The sequence below is a fragment of the Chiloscyllium punctatum genome, chromosome 49, assembly GCF_047496795.1.
Source record: "Chiloscyllium punctatum isolate Juve2018m chromosome 49, sChiPun1.3, whole genome shotgun sequence".
NCBI lineage: Eukaryota > Metazoa > Chordata > Chondrichthyes > Orectolobiformes > Hemiscylliidae > Chiloscyllium > Chiloscyllium punctatum.
Window position 1 is genome coordinate 16,088,382 of NC_092787.1, and position 26,292 is coordinate 16,114,673.

At 40.0% G+C, this 26,292-nt stretch overlaps 1 protein-coding gene across 3 annotated transcripts in view; it reads left to right on the forward strand.

The window, feature by feature from the left end:
• ak8 (adenylate kinase 8) overlaps window positions 1-26,292 on the forward strand; it is a 184,619-nt gene that overhangs the window by 11,774 nt on the left and 146,553 nt on the right. For 2 of the 3 annotated variants that reach the window (XM_072566204.1, XM_072566205.1), the window contains exons 3-5: window positions 6,153-6,202; window positions 14,088-14,201; window positions 19,428-19,496. In XM_072566204.1, the coding sequence (XP_072422305.1) occupies window positions 6,153-6,202; window positions 14,088-14,201; window positions 19,428-19,496 (233 nt within the window). The remainder of the gene's footprint in view (window positions 1-6,152; window positions 6,203-14,087; window positions 14,202-19,427; window positions 19,497-26,292) is intronic. The other variant, XM_072566206.1, reaches the window with a different exon arrangement.

Sequence of the window (26,292 nt, forward strand, 5' to 3'; positions counted from 1 at the left end):
ATGGAGTATTCCTTTGTTGATGTTGTTTCTGGTTTGTTGACTAACTTATATAAGATCAACTATGATCTTACTGAATGGTAGAGCAGACTTGAGGGGTTGAGTAGTGTGCTCCTGCTCCTAATTCCTAGGTTTGCATGTTCACCATTTTGAGAATTCTCAGTCAGTCAGAGCTGCAAGTGGTTGAGCAGAGAAGCAGTCTGCAGAACTCAGGCAAAGAATAGCAAGGCAAAAAGCTGTCAGTGTTCTGGGTTTAAACCTTCACCTCAGAGCTGGTGAAAGGTTTATGCCAGAGTGCCGGCTAGGAACAGAGCAAATAGTCACAGTTGGTAGAAATGGAGTCCAAAAGGAAAAAGTAACTGTAGGAGCTGTCCTGATCTGAGGCTTTGCTGGGGAGCAGTGGAGCTCCAGAAAGAAAATTAAAGATCCCTGAAGGCAATGGTAAATAAACTTTAAATTAATAGCACTTGGAAGAATAGACATAAAAAGGAGCACCTTGTGTTCACAGAGAATAAGTTTCAGTCTCGTATAAGATTAAATACCATGACTGAAAAAACAGTGATGAGATGACATGCCCCAGCTTGAATAACAACCAGTAGAAGATTTAATTGGGTCTCTCAAGTCATGGTCAAACACAAAAAGAAAAAGCCATAAGAGAATTATTTCATACTGCCAATGGGAAGACTTTACAGGAAATGTGGAAATGTTTTCTATCCCTATTATCACCAAAGATCAAAGTCATCAGATGACTGGGGCAGCATAGTAGTGGTTCGCACTACTGCCTCACAGCACCAGGGACCTGGGTTCAATTCCACCATTGGGTGACAGTCTGTGTTTGCACATTCTCTCTGTGTCTGCGTGGGTTTCCTCCAGGTTTGCTGGTTTCCTCCTCAATTCAAAGGTGTGCAGTTGGGTGGATTGGCTATACTAAATTGCCCATAGTGTCCAGGAATGTGCAGGCTCAGTGGATTAGCCTGCAAAATACAGGGTTACAGAGATGGGATTGGGGGGTGGGGGGAATGGGATCTTCTTTGGAGGGTCAGCGAGGACCGAATGGACCAAATGACCTGTTTCCATTCTATGATGAAAGAAAACAATGGAAAGGTAGGTGCTGAGAGGGGAATAAACAAGACAACCCACTGGACCTCACAGATCATCTTAGTGTAAAAATCTGGATACTGCAAGGAGGAAAGTACTTTTTGCAACAGAACAGCCATATTCCATGATCTAGATCCTGATGGGGTCAGATGTGTCATCTCTAATTTCTGATAGTTATAGTATTTATGTTAAAGTAGCCAATGTAACTTTTATCTATTATGCATTAGACTACATCTTGTTGTTAGTACAAGTGCCTTCTCTTATTAAGACTCACTAATGATTTATTGTCTATCACTCACCTGAACACTCCCTTATTCATATACAAAATAGAACTGAAGGTAGCACTCTGGAACAAACCCAAACTAGCAATGTATGACAGAGAGCTCATGTCTGGGGTGTGTTCGGTAGTAGTGCATGGTAGAGGGTTTAGGCACAGTGTAGCACTAAATGTTGTGCAGTTATAAATGATCATCCTCACTTCTGAACTTCTGATGGAAGGAAATTCATTTGATAAAACAGCTGAAGGTGATTGGCCTGGGAAGCTATAACTGAGGAACTCATGCAATGATATCTTGAGGCTGAGATGATTATCCTCCCACAGTCCCCGTCATCTTTGTACTAGGTATGAGTCCAACAAACAGAGAGGACCCCCCCACCCCCAAAGCTGCTGCTGCCACCACCCCCGCCACCGCCCCAAATCCAGTTCTGTTGAGGCTCCTTGACTCAATAAAATTCTTGTCATGGGAAGGCACTGTCACTCACCTCATCATAGTAGTTTAGCATTTTTGTCCATGTTTGGACCAAACCCGTAATGAAACCAGGAGCTGAGTAACCCTGGCAGATCCTGTACTAAGTGTCAGTGAGCAGGCTACTCCTTTGCAAGTGCTGCTTAATAGATGATCCCTGAGAATGTAATAATTTACCAAATGTTGTGTGCTTCTAATATAAAAGACATAGCTGGGGAATTTTTCACATTGTTGAGTAAATGCCAATATTGTAGTTATTATTGGAATAGATTGGCTCAGGGCATAGTTATTTGGAATATATATCAGTAGCATTACTGAAATGTTGTCAAGATACATAACCTTTGCAATATCCACTACTTTCAACCATTACTTATATAATTATCCCAGCTGATGTTATCAATGGACAAAACTGAAATCTGGCTTGATAGATCATATGTTGGGGTTTTCTTTTGGCTTCCTGCAAGGTAGATTTACTTAATGATAAGTGTGCAATGATGCAGATTTGATTTTAAGAATAAAACATATATTAATTATACAAAAGAATTGAAGAACAAGCCAAACTATTTACTTATAACCCATGTTTAAAACTTTTGAACCAGACAGTGAAAACATGTTTCCATTAATCCCCACAATATTCCATTAGAGTACTCAAATATCAGAGACAGGGTTTGACAGCTGTGGCTTCAATTGGTGAGAATCTGATAGCTTCTTCCTTGATTCCTCATGTAATTGAACTTAAATTTTTTCAACTTCAAATAACCTCTCTTGATTTTAGTCAAAACATTTGGTCTGGAGTTTTAAATTTAGCTCCTTCAACTGAGGTCACATATTTTTAACAATTTTAAACTAGCTTCTCCCTTTCTTAGGAGCAACTGCTTTATACATCAAACTTCAGCTAAGAAACCTGCAGAACTGCCCAAACTAAATCTAAACCAAAAAAAGCTTGCAAGTTATGAGTATTTCCCGTAATAAAAAGAAAAGAAATACCAAATTTTCTATCTAAAAGTCTATTGTTTACTCCACTGCTTACTTTGTTCACCTGTAAACTCTCCCAGGAGAAGGTGAAGACTGCAGATGCTGGAGAGCAGAATTGAAAAGCATGGTGCTGGAAAAGGCAGTATCCGAGGAGCAGGAAAGTTGACGTTTCAAGCATGAGCTCTTCATCAGGAATGAGGGGGTGTCCCAAGGTGGCTGAGAGATAAATAGGGGTGGGGGAGGGATGGGGCTGGAGGGAAAGTAGCTGGGAATGTGATACATAGAGGTAATGGGTCGGAGAGGAGGGTGGAGAGGATAGGTGGAAAGGAAGATGGATGACAATTTAAGAGGGTGGTGCTGAGTTGGAAGTTTGGATCTGGGAAAAGTGAGGGGAGGGCAAATGAGGAAACTGGTGAAATGGACATTGATACATTGATCCCTTGTGATTGGAGGGTCCAAAGACGGAAGATGAGGCATTTTACCTCCAGGTGTCGGGTGGCTAGAGTTTGGTGGTGGAGGAGACCCAGGGCTTGCATGTCCTTGGCAGAATGGAATGGGGAGTTAAAGTGTTTGACCCAAGGCGGTGGGGTTGTTTAGTGTGTGTCCCCAGAGATGTTCTCTGAAATGTTCTGTCTCCCCAGTGTAGAGGAGACCACATCGTGATCAATGGACACAGTAGATGATATATGTGGAAGTTTAGGTAACTCTCCTTAAGAAGAATCCTTTGGGGCTTGGACAGAGGTGAGGGGGGAGGTGTGGGCGCAGGTTTTGCACTTCTTGCGGTGGCAAGGGAACGTGCCGGGAGTGGTGGGTGGGTTGGTGGGGGGCATGGACCTAACAAGGGAGTCACAGAGGGAATGGTCTCTGCTTAACTGTCATACCTATTTATCTTCCTTCCCACTTACCCGTTCCACTGTCCTCTCCAACCTATCACCTCTACCTCTTGCATTCCCAGCTACCTTCCCTCCAGCAGCCCACCCCCGTTTATCTCTCAGCCCCCTTGGGCCACCTCCTCATTCCTGATGAAGAGCTCATGCTTGAAACTTCGACTCTCCTGCTTCTCGCGTGCTGCCTGACCAGCTGTGCTTTTTCAGCATCACACTTTTCAACTGTAAACTCTCCCAATGCAGACAAATTCCCATTAGCATCCAAAATCACCTCTCTTAGATTGTTGTTTTAAAGACATCACTATCACTACAGAAATATATCTGCTTTTGACTTAACAATATTCAATAATTATGTTTCTATCACCTTTTGAGGCAAGTGTTCCAAACATTTGTTAGAAAAGCATTTGCCTTATCTCTGTCTTAAATGGATAGTGCCTTATCTTGAAGCAGTGATCCTAGTTCTAGTTTTTCACACAAGAGGAAGCATCCTTTCTGCATCCATCCTGTCAGAACCTCTCATGATTCTGTATGTTTTAATCAACTTCCTTCTTATTCTTCTAAAGTTCAGCAAATACAAGCCTAATCTGCTCAAACTTGCGTTATAAATATGCATTAATTATATCTTCATTGAACTGCTTCCAATGCATTTACATCCTTCTTTAAATAGGGAGAGCAATGCTGTACACGGTATTCCAGATATGGACTGGAAGGCTGACATCTGTGATGTTGAGAACCTCAAGAGAAAGTTAAGATAGGCCATCCATTTGGCAATTCTGAGTGTGGCTTCAAACACTTCAGTCTTGTCTTTTACGCTGATGTGCAGCATAACCTCCTTACCTCTGTATTTAATTCCCCTATAATAAAAAATAATATTCTATTAGCTTTACTAAATACTTGCTCAACCTTTGTGCATTTTCTATGAGGACACCCAGATGTCTCTAGTTCAGAGCTCTGCAATCTCTCCACATTTAGAGAAGATGTTCTTTTTTTATTTTTCCTCCCAAAATGGACAATCTTACATTTCCACTAATATTAGTGTGTCATCAACAAATTTAGTAACTGTTTCTTTGGTCCCTCTTCTAAGTTATTTATACATACATATAATAATTTGAAATTCCAACCCTGATTCCTGTGTCACAGCATTAGCTAAACTCACTTGTTTTGAGTCAAATGTTTATTTTATTTTTCTGCTGTTACCTTGGAGTATTTAACAATGACCCAACCCTGACCACTATTTCATATATTTGCAGAACCAATCACTGGCAACTTGTGGTTGGAATAGAGTGCTGCCACCAGTTCTCTTTTGTATATTGAACTTAAGGATCTTTTTTGTTAACACTGGTAGTGGATGAAGTAATAGTAAGTCTTAACATCATATTGTAGATTATTGCACGATAACAATAGCTAAAAGTTGCATAAACTAATTGCACATAATCACTAAGACTAAGATGATGCATCTGACCCAAATGGAATTTCAAACTAGACTCCTCTATTCTCCACTTGACTATGTGGTATCATCAGATTGGGCAGAACGTAACGCCGTTTCCAACTATTACCTTGTACAACACGTCAACAGCATCAGTCATGGTCTGGACACCAGCTTGCTGGGATGCACAAATTTACCATAACAACCCAGGACTGGACAGAAACATGCTGCAATGTGTACTGTTTTACTGTTGGATGAACAGTACCCCACCTTTGCCCAGCCATTACTCTTTTTCCCACTGTCTGTCCATTCCCCATGTCACTTTTGTTCTACTCTGTTAAACGCATCCTCCCATGTGCTGGATACTTATCACTTGGAGAAATTATGCTACACTTCACTCATTAAACTTGATTCAAAGCCTTATTGCTACAAAGACAAAGCAGCAAATATTTGCCCTGAGGTCCAGAAAGGAGCAAAGCTTGCCAAGTACATCCCTCTTAGATACAGTCATGTATCTGAAGGCACGTGTTCCTCCGCGGAGTAGGACTTAATTGGGACTGAGCACTTAATTCTGATGACTTGTGCTTTTAATTAGATTCAAATGTATACAGATAGATTTCTCGACACCTGCAGATGGGTTGACCTGCTTTTTAAGGTTGAGGAACTTAATTGCAAGAGTTTATCCCACCATTGAGATTCTGAATTTTTGACTGTTGCCTAATTAGGTTCCCCTGCCTGCCATTCTCTCCCCTTCCTCTGGGACCAGAAAATTCCAACCATAGTGTGGTTTGTATGACACAAAATAAATATTATTATTTTCATAACTCGAACTAAAATATATAAAAATATATAAACAAGCCAGTGCTTGTTTACAGTTAAAATCTTTGTAATCCACTCTAGCTTGGAATAATTTTACAAAAAATTGAAAGTGAATTTTGTTTTGCTTGAATTTGATGTCTGTTTGCTTTTTAAAAAAATATTGATCGATCTCAACTAACATATTTTCTTCAACATATATCATAGTTGCCCGGATTTTTCTGCTGGGTCCACCTGCTTCAGGGAAGCATACTATTGTAAGTGCACTCTAACTTTAAATTATTTATTATTTAAAAAATTTTGTAATTAAGGGTGAATGCATTTTTAAAATAAAAATTAACTTCTGGTGGAGCAATGTTAGCAATTAATATCCATATTTCTTAATATGTCAATATAAGCATTTCTATTCCAAGATTATAGCTTCACCACCGAAAATGATTTGGGATAGAAGTGCTTTTCATCGTTCGTTCTTATGAAATTTGTCAAGCAGGCTTTTATATAAATGTTTAATCAGCCTGTTCAGATGAGTTACACCACACATCTCTAGAACAAGTCTTGAACCCAGGCCTTCTAACTCAGATAGGGATGCTATTACTGCATCACAAATCTCCAAGATTATTTTATATTCGTTGTAGCCGATTATTGACTTGATGGGAATATGATTGAAAGCATAGGCGCAGACAAGAGGATTCAAACTTGCGAGGGGAGACCTCTAATGAACTTTAAATCCATCACGATAACTATGATGATCAGTCAAATAACCAGTTTCATTTACATCTTCCTGTTCTGGCATGTTAGGACATAACTCTGGGCCCTTTTAGGCTAGAGGGAGGGACGCTACTTTGCTGCCACAACTTGAGTTTGATTGGTCTAACAGATTTTCATTGGTGTTCTAATTTTATCAGTATTGTAAGATTATTTAAATAGTAATTTTAGTTAATGGGTGTCAAATAATCAGTCAATTAATTAGTTAATTGATGCTCCTAGAAATTATTTTGGTCATTGTTCACTACAGTAGATCATTACCCACCTTTTCCTTGGGATCGCTATCTCCAACCTCATTCTTCTTCTTCTCATATCTGTTCCTTTTCTAATGACACATATAGCCTCCCACCTCTTCTATCTCTCAGCCAATCTGATCATCATAGTTATAGTTATCTCTCAGCCAAAGCATGTATTAACATGAGATTCAAGAGGTAAAGGAAGAGAAGAAAGAAATACAATAACTATCACTAGAAAAAAAAATTAGGGAAACTAATGGGGCTAATGATCAATAAATCCCCTGGAACAGTTGGGTTACATCCTCTTATATTAAAGGAAGTAGCTACAGAGACAATGGTTGTACTGGTGATAATCTGCCAAGAATCTTTAGATTTCCAAAGAATTAGAAAACTGCCAATCTAGCACATTTGTTTAAAAAGGGAAGGAAACAAAAAAAACAGGTAACTGTCCGCTAATTAGTTTAATGACTGTTATTGGGAAAATGTTAAGAGGATGTAAAGGATATGATAGCATAACATTTAGAAGTAAGTAATACATCAAGCAGAGTAGGCGTGGCTTCATGAAGAGAAAATCTATAATTATTTGATAAGGTAATAGCATGATGCATAAAGGGGAAGAAATAGATGTAATATATTTAGATTTTCAGAATGCATTTGATAAGATGCCACACATTCGGCTACTTAGTAAGGTAAAAGCCCATGGTGCTGGAGGTAGTGTACTAATATGGAAAGAGGATTGGCTAATAGAGGGGCTGCATTTTCAGGATGGCAACAAGTAACTAGTGATATATCACAGAAGTCAGTGCTAGGTTTACAATTACTTACAATACATTGCGTATACTTTGGTGAGGAAAGTGAAGCTACTCTAGCCAAGTTTGTGGATCATACAAAATGGATAGGAAGGCAAGTGGTGAGTATTATGTAAAGAGTCTGCAGTGGGATAAGTTATAGACAAAGTGAAAGTAAGGACTGCAGAGGCTGGAGAGACAGAGTCAAAACGTGTGGCGCTGGAAAAGCACAGCAGGGAAGGCAGCATCTGAGGAGCAGGGGAGTTGACGTTTTGGGCATAAGTCATTCATCAGGAATGCTGGAGGGGAAGGGGGCTGACAGAAAAATAGGAGGGTGAGGCTGGGGGCAAGGTAGCTGGGAAGGCGTTAGGTGAATGCAGGTGGGGGTGTGATTGTCATAGGTCGGTGGGGACAGTAGACCAGATAGGTGGGAAGAAAGATGGACAGGTGGGACAGGTCAAGAGGGCATTGCTGAGTTGGGGGGTTGGAACTGGGATGAGGTGGAGGAGGAGAGATTTGGAAACTAGTGAAGTTGATGTTGATTCCGTGTGGTTGAAGGGTCCCAGGCTTGGATTTGGCAGTGGAGGACCACCAGGTCTTGCATGTCCTTGGTGGAGTGAGAGGAGAGTTAAAGTGGTCGACTACAGGACGGTGGGGTTGTTGGGTGCGTGTGTCCCAGAGATGTTCCCTGAAATGCTCCTTGACTTGGCAGGAGGAAGAATGCTTTATCTTCTGCCTTGGGACCTTTCAACCGCATAGTATCAACAACAACTTCACTAGTTTCCAAATCTCCCCTTCCCCCACTTCATCCCAGATCCAACCTTCTAACTTGGCACAGTCTTCTTGACCTATCCCACCTTTCCATCTTCCTTCCCATCTATCCGCGCCATCGTCTCCACCGACCTATCACTATCAACCCCCCACCTGCATCCACCTATCGCCTTCCCAACTACCTCCCTCCTACCCCTGCATTCCTGATGAAGGGTTTATGCCCAAAATGTTGACTCTCCCACACTTCAGATGCTGCCTGACATGCTGTGCTTTTCCAGTGCCATACTTTTCGACTCTAAGTTATAGACAAGTTAAATGAGTGGTCAGAAACTTGGCAGATAGAATGTAATGTGGGGGAAATGTGAGGTTATGCACTTTGCCAGAAGAATTGAGGAGCTGAATATTATTTAGTAAGTTTGCAGATGACACCAAAATTGGAGGCGTTGTGGACAGCGAAGATAAATGTGAAGTGCTGCATTTTGGAAAAGCACATCAGGGCAAGACTTATACACTTAATAGTAAGTCCTGGGGAGTGTTGCTGAACAAAGAGATCTTGGAGTGCAGATTCTTGGTTCCTTGAAAGTAGACAGGATAGTGAAGAAGGCATTTGGTATGCTTGCCTTAATTGGTCAGTGCATTGAGTATGCGAGTTGGAATGTCATGTTGTAGCTGTACAGGACATTGGTTAGGCCACTTTTGGAACACTATATGCAGTTCTGGTCTCCCTGCTATAGAAAGGATGGTTGTGAAACTTGAAAGGGTTCAGAAATGATTTACAAGGATCTTGCCAGGGTTGGAGGTTTGAGCTATAGAGACAGGCTGAATAGCTGGGGCTATTTTACCTGACCGTCAGAGGCTGAGGGATGATCTTATAGAGATTTATAAAATCATGGTTAAAAATCACACAACACCAGGTTATAGTCCAACAGGTTTAATTGGAAGCACACTAGCTTTCGGAGCGACGCTCCTTCATCAGGTGATTGCCACAATCACCTGATGAAGGAGCGTCGCTCCGAAAGCTAGTGTGCTTCCAATTAAACTTGTTGGACTGTAACCTGGTGTTGTGTGATTTTTATCTTTGTACACCCCAGTCCAACATTGGCATCTCCGAATTATAAAATCATGAGCGGCATGGATAGAGTGAATAGCCAAGGTCTTTTCCCTGGGGTGAGGAAGTTCAAGACCAGGGGGCATAGATTTAAGGTAAGAGGGGAAAAATTTAAAAGGGACCTAAGGAGCAACTTTTTCATGTAGAGGATGGTGAGTGTATGGAATAAGCTGCCAGAGGAAGTGCTGGAGACTGGTACAGTTACAACATTTAAAAGACATCTAGATGGGTACATGATTAAGAAAGATTTAGAGGGATCTGGGCCAAAACTGGCAAATGGGAGTAAACTAATTTAGGATACATGGTCAAGTTGGACCGAAGGGTCTGTTTCCATGCTGTACATCTCTATGACTCTTAAGTGCAGAAAGCTGAGGAACGAAGAAATTTGTGAATCCTCATCCATGAATTGTAAGAAACTAGCGTTAAATATCAGGTAACTGGGAAGGCTAATGGAATGTTGGTCTTTATTTCAAAGGCAATGGAATATAAAAATAGGAAGGTTTTGCTAAAGCTATACAAGGCACTAATCAGACCATAGCTGGAATACTGTGAATAGTTTTGGGCTCCTCAGCTAAGGAAAGATATGTAATGACATTGGAGGCATTCCAAAGAAGGTTCATTAGAAGGCTAATTAGATTCCTGAAGAAGGGCTGATGCCCGAAATGTCGATTCTCCTGTTCCTTGGATGCTGCCTGACCTGCTGCGCTTTTCCAGCAACACATTTTCAGCTCACTAGGCTAATACCAGGTATTGAGGTAGATGCCTTATGAAGAGATGTTGAGTAGGTTGGGCCAATATTTATTAGAATTTAGAAGAATGAGAGGTGACCTTATTCAAGTATATAAGATTCTTAGGGGACTTCACAGGGTTAATGCAGAAAGACCTTTGTGGGAGTGTCCAAAGGTCATAATCTCAGAATAAGGGGTCAGACATTTAGGACAGAGATGAGGAAGAATTACTTCTCAAAGGGTAGTGTGGAATTCTTTTTCACAGAAGGCTGTTGAAGCTGGGTTATTAAGTATGTTTGAGGCTGAAGTGGACAGATTTTGTTTAATCAGGAAGGGAATCTAAGATTGGGGGGCAATAGGCAGGAAAGTGGAATTGAGGGTTATCACATTAGCTATGATCTCATTGAATGATGGAACAGACTTGTTAGGAGCTGAATGGCCTATTTCTGTTCCTATGTCTTATGGTCTTATTATCAACCTTAGAGGTTTTTTAATGGCAATCTTTTCCCTGTTGCTGAGGTGTCTGCCTGAGTTATAATACTCCAATGTCTTTTCCCACCTCTTACTCATGTGGTGGTGAGGTGGTTGTCTTCCCTGAATTCCATTTGGCCTTTATATCCTATTCATCTATTCCATGTCCTGTACTTGATTACACTTGCCAATTCCCACTTTAGAATCCTTAATCACTATTGTTTCTACTTATAAAATCTATGTTCTTTTTTCTCATAATTCTCATCTGAGCAGTCCTATCTCTGCACCAAACAACTCCAGATTCTCGGTGACTTCAGGCACCTCTAAAGTTTCCTCTCCCAATTACCAAAGAATATTTTGTCCAACTCACATCTATCATCAAATCGATTCCCTTCCGACCCACGAGCACCTTTCAACTGGGCCAAATGCTGCTCCACTTACTAGTGCCAAATTTCCCAATCAGCACATTTTACAACTTCTTTAGGCTCTCTAGTTAGCTAGATATTGCTGCTGTTGCTAATCTACATTTTAGCTGCCTTATCTCCACATTCATCTCCCCACCCTCATTAGAACTTGGTCAGTCTTACACACACATTATTCCATTTGGTATGTGGAGATTTCAGTAATAAGTTGTAAATTTGGACAAATCTAGAGTATGACTTGCATGGTGGTTCAGTGACAGGCTTATTAATGGATAGGTATACGGTAGATACGGTTCAGAAGAGAAAAATGTAAAGTAGTTAATTTTGTGGGGAAAAGAACACTGAAAGACAATTTTTTAACAGGTTTTCTTTTACAGCTTGGAAGGGAAGAGAAAAGTAAAAATGGGTAGCTTTTTTGCTGGAATAAAGAAAATTAAGCAGAATCTAATACATTTTTAAAATTATGATTGTTTACCTTTTCAAAAACAATGAAAAATACATTTCTAATAGCTGGTTCATTGATTAACTATTAGCTTTACTGATGATCGTGAGTAGATGATGGAGCAGTAATTAGCCAGGTTGGATTTGTTCTGCATTTTGTGTACAGGACACACTTGGGCAATTTTTCTATATTGTAAGGTAGATGTCAGTGTTTAACTGTATTAAGAGTGCTTGGCCAGAGGAGTAGCAAGTTCTAGAGTACAAGTCTTTAGTACAATTGCCGGAATGTTATCAGAGCCCACAGCCTTTGTGGTATCCAATGCTTCCAACTGTTTCTTGATATCACATGGAATGATTCAAATTGACTGAAGACTGATATTTGTAATGCTGGGGACCACTGGAGGAGGCCAAGATGGATTGCTGCGAATGCTTCAGCCTTATCTTTTGAACCATATGTTGGGCTCTTTCATCATTGAGGAAGGAAGTATTTGTGGAGCCTCCTCCACTAGTGAGTTGTTTACTTATCCAGTACCATTTGTGACTGGATGTGGCAGGACTGCAGAGCTTAGATCCATTGTTTTGGGGTTGCTTAACTCTGCCTGTCACTTCCTTGTTTGGCATACAAGTCGTCCCGTTTGGCACTGATTGAGTGGGTTATATGCTGGTCCATGAGGTTGCTGTTGTCGAGTTGGATATCAGGTGGTCCATCCAGTATAATTTCTTTGTTGAGACTTCTCAGCAATTGATACAAGTGGGGACGAGGTGGCTGTAGTGGTATCATTGTTGGACTGTTAATCCAGAGATCCAGGTAAAATTCTGGGGAACCGAGTTTGAATCCTGCTATGGCAGATGGTGGAATTTAAGTCAAATAAAAATCTGGAATTAAGAGTCTAATGATGACCATAAATCCATTGTTGATTGTCAGAAAAACCCATCTGGTTCACCAATGCCCTTTAAGTAAGGAAACTGCCATCCTTCTCTAGCCTACATGTGACCTCAAACCCATTGCAATGTGCTTGACTCTTAACTGGCCTATGGGCAATTAAGAATGGGCAATAAATGCTGGCTTAGCCAGCAATGCCGTTATCCTGCAAGTGAATAAAAAAACCGGGTAGCTTGCTAGGCCATTTCAGAGCCAACCATAGTACTATGTCTTCAGAGTCACATGTAGGCCAGACCAGGTAAGGATGGCAGATTTCTTTCCCTGAAGCGCATTAGTAAGCCAGTTGGGTTTTTCTGACAATGGTTTCATGGTCATCAGTAGCTTCTTATGTCCAGACCTTTATTTTATATTGAATTCAAATTCCATCATCTGCTGTATTCAAACCATGGTCCATAGGACATTAGCTGAGTTTCTGAATTAATAATTTACTGATAATACCACGAGGCCATTGCCTCTCTAATGGTAATAGGTTTATATAACAGTTTTCTTTCTGCCTCAGTACAGGGTTTAAAGGCCAAGAAAAATAGAGCTGGAATTTTGTTTTTATTTTACATCCAAGGGTGATGTTTATTAAAACAAATTTTGGACATTTCCTATATAACTGGTGTTTTGTATTACTCCTATTTTAGAATAGCGTCCGGATCCTGCTTTGGCAGATGGTGGAATTTAAATTCAATAAAAATCTAGAATTAAGAGCCTAATGATGACCATAAATCCATTGTTGATTGTCAGAAACATTACTCCTATTTTAGAGTATCGCTGTAGTATAGTACCGTATATACTCATGTATAGGTCGAGCTCATATATAAGTTGGCCCCATATTTTTGGGCCCAAAAAATCTTGTATTTTCCATATATCTCATGTATTAGTTGACCATAGTTCTTCACAATTACAAATCAACATTTATGAGTCAGTGTGCCTACCCGTTGTACTTCGCTCGGTTTTCCTGTCTGTTGGCCAAACTGTTCCGTTCCGGGTCTTCCAGTCTGTCAGCTGTCACGCTGTGCTCCAGGTTTTCAGAATTACTGTAACAGTACGACAGTACAGGGTGACCGCTGTACCTGCAGAGTCAGTTTCCATGGTTTCAGTTTACCAGGTGGTTTACCATGACCTGAACAGGGAATGTTCCAGAACCAGAGACCAGAGGCTGCCGGGAAGGTAAATTTCCCATTTTATGTATTTTGTAGATAAATATTCAATAATGGCCATAATTCTTTTTCCTTCTGTTGTTTATTATTTTATGTAGTGATCTGGCTCTTGTTTGTCCATTTTTGACTCAAACCAAGCATGAATTTCATCTCTTCGAAAACAATACCTCATGTATTAGTCGAGCTCTTTTTAAATTTCAGCTTAAAAAAAACTATCTTCAAAATTTGACCTATACGCAAGTATATACGGTTATTCCAAAAGCCTGAAAGATCTCTGGTAATATTCCCCGTGTATAAGACTTTGCATTTTCCTTTCTCTAGGCTAAATTGCTATGTGACAACATCAATACAAATGTTCTTACTTTGGACAACATGTTAGCAAATGGCAAATCTGAAGTTGCTAACATAATTCACAGATTAAACAACAGAAATAAGGTACAGTAACACTACTTAAGATATTGTTTTGTGATAAATTGCCTGTAGCCATTTTAAGTATGTATATAGAGTCATAGAGTCATACAGCATAGAAACAGACCCTTTGGTCCAACTAGTCCATGCTGACCATAATCTCAAACTAAAATTAGTCCCACCTGCCTGCACTTGGGCCCATATCCCTCCAAGCATTTCTTCTTCATGTACATTATCCAAATGTTTTTTAAATGTTGTAACTGTACCCACATCCACCACTTCCTCTGGATGTTCATGCCATACATGAACTACTCTGCAAAGAAAATTGCCCCTTGTGTTTTATTTAAATCTTTCTCCTCTCAGCTTAAAATATGCTCCCAGACTTGAAATCCCCAACTGTAGGGTAAACAATATGCCATTCACCTTAACTGTACCCCTCATGATTTTATAAACTTCTATAAGGTCACCTCTCAACCTCCTACGCTCTAGTGAAAAATGTTCCAGCCTATCCAGCCTCTCCTTATAACTCAAACCATTCATTCCTGGCAACGTCCTGGTAAATCTCTTATGAAACCCTCTCCAGCTTAATAACATCCTTCGTATAACAGGGTGATCAAAACTAGACACAGTACTTCAGAAGAGGCCTACCAACATCCTGTACAACCTCAACATAACGTCCCCCAACTCCTATACTCCAAATATCTGAGCAATGAAGGCTGGCTCATGTTTTCAAATAGTGGATGTTAGAAATTGGTGACCGCAACAGAGAAGCTGACTACATGTTTTCTTGCACATGCTGGAATAATTTAAAGTAAAGTGGATTTTCAAATTTAAATGACTAATGGGAAATATATTCTCTTCGATGTTTTTGCTCAATTTTTCTTGAAGGTGATAACGAGACACATGGTTTTATTAGCACTCGTAATTTCTGACATACGATCTGTGGCTGCTTTTAATACATAGTCAGAAAGAATGTGAGCTGTTTGACCTTCAGGATTGTCACAAGTGAACAAGAATCCTGACTTGCTGGGCCACAGATGCATTTGTTCTTATTAGGTGTTAGTTGCAAATTCTGCCTTGTATCCTTCAGCTTCTCCTTGCTTTCCACAGGAATGCTGATTACAATTGTAACACTCTGACCAGTTCATGGGTTATGAGTCAACTTGCATTTGGCAACCCGTAATGTTTGCAGAGATATGGAAGCAATTACTTAGATTATTCTCTTGGCTAAACTGAGTGCTTCTCCTATAGTTTGTGGATATGTTGTGATATTGACATTGCTGTTTTTAACATTCATTATACCCAGTCCTGGTTCAATTGAGGAAGTTCAGTCTTATTTCATTTTTTAAATAAATATTGCCCATTTAAATTCATTTTAAGAATTACTCTAGTGTGGAAGTGGATAAAAATGAGTGGGGTTACTCAATGCTAATTAAAGGAATAAAACTCTGCTCAAGGGAGATAATAGCTCTGGAAAAATGATTATAATGCAGCTCCTTAAAGAGCAACAGGGGCATTAATTATATTCTTAGTACACTACTCTTGACTTGAAAAAATGTAATTGTGAGTCAGGCTGTAATGATACCCTTTCTTGGGCTTTAAAGTTTTGGATGTCCAATACTTTTCTAACATTAATTTTGACTATGGTGAGAAAAGGGACCGTTCAGTATAGGAGTTAAATCAGGCTTGATATAGAGAAAGAATCTTTTCAGAAATAATGATTTAAAAGAGGAAGAGCTAATTTACAAGTCCTTCAAAGTTGATTACTTCAACAAGAACTTGCATTACATTACAAAGAAAATGTCTTAAGGGAAAATGCTTCACAAAGACATAAACAAAAATATTAACATTAACATATTACTGGGCAGATAATTATACTGTTTCAGGGTGCATTCATGCATTGTCTTGATGGACATTCCTATGGCCAACTAACACTTCAGATTTAAATTTAACTATTTTATAATTTAAGATATATATTGCATTAATAGTTTATTCAAAAATTAAAACATAATATTCACAATATGGTATTGTGAAAATGATCTGCAGAGTTGTCCTTTGTATGCATATCATTCCAGACAGACATACATGTACAACCATTATATTGTTCTGTATGGCCATGGCATTTAATTAAACCCTTTTGAACAAATTGTGTGCATAAGTTTAGGAAGATTGTAGGTGAACAGCAGATTCTGCAGGAAATGAGCCTTGTATTCTTCCCAGACATGTTTAGACTGTCAGTGACTTTAGCAAGTTTTGAGAAGATTTTGTTTTTTATATGCTTTTGGTTTTTCTCCACATTTTGTAAGTTGGCAGGCTGCAATGGTTAGTGTCACTGAATGCACTAAAAATACCATCAATCTTGATCTATGAAAGACAAATGATCTATTTTCAGTGGGACCAATATAATTTGATCTTTTCTGTTCCTAAGGGCTGAATTCCACTTTTTTGTTTCTGTTGACTCTGTCAAATTTCATGGAGGTTATCGCTCTCTGAGACCTAATGAATTTTCTCATGTTAGTATCCCAAACTCGCCTCATTAACTAGCTATTCCATCACTGTAGTGGCATTCTTGTCTGTTGCTAGCCTGACTTTACCACTTACTTTACCCAGAATTTGCCACTACTGTGATATGTGCAATGGATCAGTACCCTCATACTGGTGCCATTTTAGAAGGCTATTATGCACCAGGGCAAACAATGTCAGTCTGAACTGCCATGCACAGTTTGTGGACAGGATTATATAGAGGAGGGTTCTCCTCTTTTTGTGTGAGCAGCAGGTGAAGCCATGACACCTGATCCTGTGAGCCTGGTCCAATGTTATCACCCCGTTGCCATTCTGTCTCAGTTGTCTGGAGAATAACCAAAATATGGGAAAGAGGTAAGTGACCTTCTTTGCTCCATCAAGATAAGTGCCACCATCTTCACTCTGTTGCCTCACATTCACTTTATTTCTATGACTGTACACACGTCTCACCAAGGTTTATGTTCTACCACACTTACTATTGAATGCAACATCTTTCCTCACACTCTCAATCAACTCAAGCCTCTCTCTAACTCTGTGCTGCCTATTCACATGTTTGGGATAACACACCATTGTTACCCCATCTGCAGCAGCACTAATAGTTGTGCCACCCATGATCATCTCTCATTCTCTCATTCCAAGATTGAGTAGAGAGATCCAAGCCATTTAGGCTGCCTGATATTCGGTTCCTCACCTCTTACCATGTAAGGAACCTGAATCTGACCACCTTAAATTGACTGATTGTGTCCAAGTCCCAAGACTGTGATCAGAGACTACTTTTCACTTACTGTGCCAGGATGCACTGACTTAACTGATCTCCTCTGACTTAACTGAGGACTGCTGACGAACATGCCAACTTCCTGGCTTTGTGTCTGCGCTAAATAGCAAGGCAGTACACAAGTATACTTGATTTTCATTATTCACTATTCATGGTTCCATGTACTCGTGAGGCCAGCCTCAGATGTGATTCCTTTTTTCACCCTGTTGTCAGCTCCTGATGGATCATGCAGAACTTCTAGGTCTGTCAGGATGGATAGGGAATTTCCATTCTTCTGCAGTTTTACATTATCCGCATGAGATCTGTGCCCCATCTCCTGAAGGTAATCAGAATTAGCTATATTGTGAGTCTGATAGCTCTTCTTGAGGGGTCACAGGCAAAATGCCATTAGCATCCAGGTCAGCTCACAGTTAGAAGTGCTCGAAGTGTCCTTGCAGGAGCATTGCAACGATAGTTGCTAGTGCATCCTACAGTGCAACTTTAAGTGCAGAAATGTACTGTAAGTGGATTGGAAATGTGCTATCATGATGCAAAAGGCTAGCAAGTGTTAAGTGCCAAGGTCCATGGATGTTGGGTCCATGTGGTTGCTGCCCATGTAGTGTGCCCTGAAGTGCTGGTACTGGCTGCCCAGAATAGAGGTTCCTAGGAGCGTGAAGTGAGCTGCAGCCACCAGATACCACACAGATTTCCAACTTGAAAATTCTGTGCATTTAGTTTCCGTACATTGAGTGGTAGGATAGGAAACTGCATATTAATGAAGTGAGAAGAACAATTAATGAGACTGACATCAAGCAATAATTCCCCTCAATAGGCATCTCGTTACTGCCTAAAAAGAATATCATCTGAATGGTCAGAACTCTGTTTAAATGTGAAGCTAGTTGCTTGCGACATTGAGATAGCAATGCTAAACTTCTCCCAGATTCTCCCAGATTTCTCACCATAGTCAATATTGTCAAGACCCTGAATCCGCCCTAACATTCTAAAGATAAAATTCTCTTAAACTCTTTTAAATTAACGAATACATTAGCACTTTCTCATTGTTCTCGTCATAAAGGATCTGCATTACAATATAAACAACATTTAAAGTTAGGAATTAAAATTGCTTCACATTTAAATTAGAGAAAACAATGTAACTAGTTGGACACAAGTTCTACTCAAGCAGCAACATTATTTTATCTTTTCTATGATCAAGTAATTTCATTGAAATATTTAAATTCATGGAAAGGTCATTACAGTTGAGAACAAATAACATTGTCGGGGTGGTGTGGGGAGGGGCATTCAAGGTAATGATCCAGCAATCGAACTGTACTTCATCAGTATAGATTATAATTAAAATGATTTCTGTTACAATGTTTATCAGTCAGATTTTACATATTTTATGTTAATGTGTATAAATTGGAAGGTCAGGAAATATAACTTTATAACCCAATCATAGGACTGACCCTTACATTTGTTAGTTTGTTTGTTCATTGCATCTGTCGGATGTTCTTTGTGAATCTTCTGTGTTGTAAAAGTTGCAATATTTCAGCTTCAGAAGGTAGACATAAATCTTAACCAATTTGGACATACTTACTAATTTTTTTCATCCAGATTTTCTAAAAAGCCTAAAACAACTTTAAAAGATTGCCTTGTATAGCAGGACTACACAAAATGAGTTTGTAACTTTCATAACCTCTGTCAGTGTGACACTTCAAAGGGATGAAGCAGAGACTGGCTGTGGAAGCAAGCAGCATGATCCACCACAAGCAGGCAGTGCGTCCATACTCCCACTGCGCTGGACCATGGGTCTCGAGCCAACAGCCCCATGGGACCCAGTAACTGTCAAAAAAAAGTGCCTGCCGATTCTCTTCACTTTTCTCCTTCAGCCTAATCATGTAGGGGCTTTGGAATTCCTTTTGAACTTCGCTCTGAATATTCACCCTCTCATCTCTTTGCAATTCTCTTTTGCTTTGCAGGAAATTCCCAATACACTATGGGCAAAGCTGATCCTAGAACGGCTGTCAAAAATGGACTGCATCAAACGGGTAGGAATCGCTCCTGTAGGAATAGTCAAAGAGCAATTACACAGCATGCATACATACTTGGCATTCAGCAGTGGAATGAGTGGGGGATTGGTTCAGGCAGTGGATGATTGCTCTGTCGAACAGCAGTGGGGGAGTTTGAAAGTTTATTAAGAGGATAAAGTGCAGGATGAGTGTGTGCATATGCTAATCTGATAGTTGAGCGTTGATCAAAGACTAAACACAGAATCCAACTGATTGCCTGGAGCAGTATTCAGGGCTGGGATGGGCTATGTCACCCAGAAACCAGACAGAATAGTCAAATGAAAACATACAGCTAGTTGGTTAGTAAGGCAGCTGCTTCGAATTTTTATTTAGCATAGAGTAATTTTTAGAATTTGTTTGACATTTTCAATAAAATATGCACCATCATGCACATCTTAACAGTTGTGAAAATAATTATAGAGCTAACTTTCAGTTATTTTAAAAACAATTTTCTTAATTCCGACTTGTTATTTTACTGAAAGTCTAAAACAGAATGGTATTTGAGTTGGCCAAGATGTGTGGATTTCAGCATTATTTATACAACAGGTTTTCTCTTCATATATCACTGTGCCTATGAATCTATGTGTACCTAAGACACATAAAAGTGATGTCTTTTTGTTCCCTATCTCATCTATGATTTTTTTTTCTGCACAATATGAACTGGCTGAATAGTTGGATGAATTGTTACAGCCAGTTCTGAGCAAGTTTCCCACAAAAATGGTGAAGGATTCCTGCATGTTTGCAAAGAGCATACAGGATTTGCATATCGATAACAATGTTGTGTTCATGGATTATTTGACATTTCTAGCCTGTTCACCAATGTATCGCTCAAGGAAGCCATAGATATTTGCACTGCAGCATTTTATCATGGCAATGTAGACCTGCCAATCAGTATTCATTGAATGTGTAGAACTCAACAACTCACACAGTTGAGTTCAGTTTTATCAACAGTGTGTATGCCCAAATAGTTGGTGTTGCCATGGGATGCCCTGCTTGGTCCAGCTGTCACAAACATTTTTGGGTTCCATGAAAAACATGTCCAAGATGGAATGATATTATATCTAGAGGACTGGAGTACAACAATGCAGAATTTATACTGCAGTTATACAAAACCCTATTTAGACCCCACTTGGAGTCCTGTTAGCAGATCAGGGTATCACATCTTAGGTAGGGTAGGATATATTAGCCTCTAGGAAGTACAATGCAGGTTTACAACTTTAATGGTTAGTTTGAGGAGTGATTATAAAAAATATAACTTTTTTGTCTAGAACTTTAGAGGCTTATGAGGTTTTCAAAGTTTGGTAGAAGATTTGTAGCTCGGGTGCTTGTTGTTGTGGTTCTGTTCACCGAGCTGGGAATTTGTCTTGCAAACGTTTCGTCCCCTGTCTAGGTGACATCCTCAGTGCTTGGGAGCCTCCTGTGAAGCGTTTCTGTGCTGTTTCCTCCGGCATTTATAGTGGCCTGTCTCTGCCGCTTCCGGTTGTCAGTTCGAGCTGTCCGCTGTAGTGGCCGGCTTATGAGGTTATCTAATAGAAATCTTCAAGATATTAACACGAAAAGAAAGGAAGATAAAGAGAAATTGTTTCCACAGATTGAGGATTCTGGAAGTAAGGGGCATAGTCTGAGAATTAGGGCCAGAACATTCAGGAGAGATGTTAGGAAATGCTTCAGCGCACAAAATGTGGTTGCTGTTAGGAACTCTTCCACAAACACTAGTGGAATGCTGGATCAGTTATTGATTTTAAATCTGAGATAGACAATTTTTTGTTAAGCAAAAATACAAAGTGATACAGGCCAATGACAGATGTATAGAGTTAGGCCCCAGATAGCCATGATCTCCTTGAATGGTGGAACAGGCTTGAGGGCCTGAATAGCCTACTTCTGTTCCTATGTTCCTATAATAACACATAACCTCCTACAACTTGCATTTTTCCGATGTGTAGGTGATAATTGTATCCTAAGCAGCATATAAGAATTCCTTACATGTCTGAATGGGCTTCACCCTGCCATTAAATTCACTTTTGAAATGGAGCAATCAACTGTGCGCCATTTCAATGATCATCCTAGTTGAGAAAGCAGCCTTGCAGTTCTGTACAACTGCCTACTGCTAGTCTACTTTCAATAGTCGATATGTACCTTGGGATTCCTATAGTACCACATGGTATAAGCTTGGTCTTATTGGCAACTTCATAAATAGGATGGTGGCTATTTGTTCACCATGCAGACTTGGATTATGTAAAAGTGTACATCCAAGCCATCCTGTTGAATAATGACTACTCTAATCACATCATTTCTCGCTGTATATTGAGCAAACTCTAAGGCAGTCACATTTTGTCTGAAAACACTCCAGTCCACCTCCAGTGAACAGTATCTCAAAGCTTTGACTAACAGGTGAAGCTCGCTCTTTCATATTGCTTGTATTTAGTTGAAACATTAATAATCTTTGCCGTTAAAAAGGTGTGGTCAGCAAGCCTGTAAAGCAAGTGAGTTATATGTTATATGAATTTCAGTGACAGTGTTGTAGACTGTAAATTACAGTAACTGGCAGATTGATTCAAACAGCATATTCCTTCAGTTGTTTCAACAAGCAAGGTATTACCATACCCAACTTGCTAATTAATACTGCGTGTACTAAAAGTTATGCTGATAAATAATTTTAAGATTAATGGTCAGGTTTGTAGTTTTACATCTTTGTGCATGCCTTAAGCTATTAACGCACTGTTCATTGAAGACAGAAAGAATGTGTACACATTGTGCCTGTTTCATAAGTAACAAAGCTGGTGACAGCCACTCACTGGTTCATTTCTCAGGGCAATGCAACGACCAATTAGATTTAACCTGTCTGGTTGAGATTTAAATAAAGCTTGAAAGTAAACTGTCAGTTATCACCTAACTGGTGAGACCATTTGCTAATCAACCAACAAGTTATTCTTGTACAGTATAAAATATTGTTATTTCCCAATATACTGGTACTTCTTTCAAATTGTCTAGATGAATGAAAGATGAGAAACTTTGACAGAATATCTTTTCAGCAATACTCAGATTCTGTGCTATGCAATGGCTATTAGATTATATTATTACTGCATTCCATTTATCTACATAATAATCATAAAATAGCCACTGTAAACATTTACCCAACCAGCATCTAGGAAACAATGTAGATTGTGGTATGTTCCTGCACATTCTGAACTGGAAATGGTCTCTATTGATAAAAGCTCCCACCTGTAGAATGAAGTGTTACATGGAATTAGACAGAAACAGAGAAACATAATGGGCTGAGTTTTACCAGAAATTAGTAGAGTGTCAATGTTGGCAAATTTCATGGAGGGGTTTTCTCAGTAAGCCCTCGTAAAATTTCTCTGAAACTATTCCCCAAAACTCATCTCATTAGCTATGCACCTTATTGTTGACAAAGTGTATTGCACAGGCTGCAACATTGACCTAGTCATGGGAAAATGAGATAAAATAGTATGATCTGGCATAAGTTGCATTGGTCACAGCCTGAGTACATTTGTAGGTCAGGGATTGAGAAATGCCACATCTTCCCAGTGGCTCCTTGGACACAGCCAGTTACATGCAAGTTCAACAGTCACCTTAACAGCTACAGGGATCGGATGGTCATCCACTCCTTCATAATGTAGATCCCACTGCAACAGTTTACATAATTCTGTGACAGGATATCCTCAGTCTGCAGTGACACAACACCTTACTCATCTGGAAGAATTGAGTACTGTTGACCATAAGACCATAATGATTACATAAGGAGTAGGAACAGAAATTGGCCATCAGTCCATTGAGTCTGTTCTGTCATTCTATTAAATCATGTCTGATCTGATAATTCTCAAATCCACATTCCCAAGTTTTCCCAGTGACGCATGATAATCTTAATGATTAAAAATCTGTCTCTCTCAGTCTTGAATATGCTTAATGACCCAGCGTCAAAAGCCCTGTACTGTAAAGAATTTCACAGCTTCACTACTCTCTGAGAGTAGAAATTCCTTCTCATCTCTACCCTAAATGTGTGACTCCATTTACATCTTCTGGTTCTAGACTCTCCTAGCAGCAGTACAACTTTTCCACATCTACCCTGTCAAGTCCCCTCAGGATCTTATATGTTTCAGTGAGATTTCCTCTCATTCTTATAAATTCTAGATATTTTCCTAAGCAACCTGTTCAGAGACATTAATATACACTTCAGGAGCAGGTGGTACGTGAATCTGGAACTCCTGGCCAATCACTGCACCACAGGAGCCCCTTTCTTCCAGGTTCTAATAAGTACAGGCCTGACCTATTCTCCTCCTAAGACAGTCCCTCTAAACCTAGCATCAGTCTAGTGAACCTTCTTTGAACTGTCCCAATGTTTCCTTAGATAGGGGACCCACACTGTTCACTGTATTCTAGTTGTGGTATAATTATTTCCTTGTATAGTTAGAGTAAAACATCCATACATTCCCTTTGAAATAAGGTCCAATATTCTTTTTGCATTCCCCATTATCTGCTGAATTTGGATGCTATCTTTATGTAATTCATGGGCGATGACTCCCAAATACCTTTGCTGTATGTTTTCTGTTGTCTTCCTCCATTTTAAACAATATTCAGTTCCTTTAATCATACTTCCAAAGTGCACCTGTTAAATATTTGCCCATTTGTTTAATTTGTCAATATCCCTCTGCAGCTATTTCTGTTATCCTCACTACTTAGCTGCTGTGCCACCTGTACATACTGCAAATTCTGAAGGGACCTTCAGTTTTGATACTTACATGTGAGACTGCTTGGCATCTACTAGAGGTTGCTGTAGTATTTCACTTGCTGGGGCATCTGTTGATTCTCAATTTCTCTGCACCTCTGTTGCACTGGATCCTTCGGTCTTGCTCCCAATGAACCTGTGTGGGAATTATCAAAAACAGAACAAGTTGTGCGTAATGTGAGCAGTCAGGATTCACATCACTCACAAAAGATAGTTTAGCGGGGAGATTCAAGATGGACAGCACTCTAAAAGGTCTACTGTGTTGGGCTCTGTGCCATACCCCAAGCAAGGTGAACTCCCCCTACCATTAGCCACCCCTGAGAGAAAAAAAATCAGTATAAAGTAGGCAGAACACCCAGAACCTTCTAAATTTGGATTTGGAGGTTTTGGAGTTGAGATGAAGACGAATAAAGGAAAAGGAGTTAGGGGAGAGCTGCAGGCAGGGCACTCCCCGACTCTGTTGGGCACACCTCCAACCGCTGCTTTGATTCCTGTGGCGGTGCCTCTGAGTTTGGTGGAGCAGCAGCATCTACTCACGGAGTTTGCAAAACTCTGAAAAATTCAAAACAGTGCTGGAACCGATTACTGCCAAGCTGACAAAGCATGAGCAGGAGATTTGGGCATTGGGTTGACACGTGGCAGTGGTCGAGCAAAGGACTGCAGCGTCAGAGACTGTGATGGAGAACTCCGAGGGGTGGATCCGAACCATGGAGGACCACGTTCGGGCCTTGCTAGAGCAGGTTGACAACCTCGAAAATCGAGGTTGGAGAAAAAACTTACGTATAGTGGGTCTTCTGGAGCATGAGGAAGACGAGAACCTGGCTGAGTTCCTTGAGAAGTGGCTACGGCAGGAATTTGAGTCGGGCTGGGTGAATGTGGAGCTGGCTCACCAGATCGCAATGTGCAGGTCTGGGTCGGGTCAGCACCCCTGTTCGGTCCTAGAGCGACTCCAGCACTATAAAAAGAAGCAGTTAATAATATAAACAGCCAGAAAACTGGCAAGAGATCCGTAGGCCCTGGTATATAAGGGTTTGAAAATAATGTTTTTCGAGGACTTTTCTGGGGCCATAATTAACAAGAGAAAGTATTTTCATGATGTTAAGAAAAAAATGAAGAGACTTGAATATTCAATATTCTCTGAGGGACCCAGTAATACTGCGTTTTAATTATGGGGGATCTGTCCATATCTTTGACTCGCCGGAAGAAGCAAAAGAATTTGTGAACTCTCTGAAATAATTGCCTTGGGCCGAGGGGAGAAGAGGATAAGATGTTTTCAGACAATGGCATAATTTTTTTATCTTCTCTTTCTTTGTTCTAAATTTGATTTGTTTAATATTGTATCCATTTGGTAATTATCTGTTGTTTTACTGTGCTTTTTCTTTGGTGAGGGGTGGTTACTGCTTTGCTATACAGGTGTATGGGGTTGAGATATGTCGGGGGTGGGTGTGGGCTTCCATTGTTAACTTTCACGAGTCTAAGTAACATAATTTCTTTCCAATTGCCTGGGTTTGGGGCGCAGCCTTAACTGGAAAGTGCCAGAGTGGCTGGAAGGTTGGGAGTAAATGTCACCTATGGGCGAAGGGGTAGATTTGTCATTTAAGTGTTTATTTGTTTAAGTTAGGAATACTGGTTAGTTGTTTAGTTTTAGTAGTATTTGTAGAAATAGTTTTTAGATTTTGTAAAGTCTGTGTTTTTTCCACTCACTGCACATTGAATGCGCCTCTTCCTGTCTGGGGACTGCAGGCTATAATGTGTGATCATGGCTAGCAATCTATTCAGATGGTGCACCTGGACCACAAAGGGAAGCCATTCCCCCATTAAAAGGAAAAAGGTGCTCTCAAACCTTAAGAAGGAAAGGGTTGACATTGCTGTGCTGCAAGATACACATTTAAGTGATAGGGAACATCAGAAGTTACAGCGGGGGAATGCAAATGGTATTCTACTCCTCCTTCAATTCCAAAAGCAGAGGAGTGGCCATACTAGTATGAAGGAACATCCCATTTCAGGTGATGGATCAAATCAAGGATG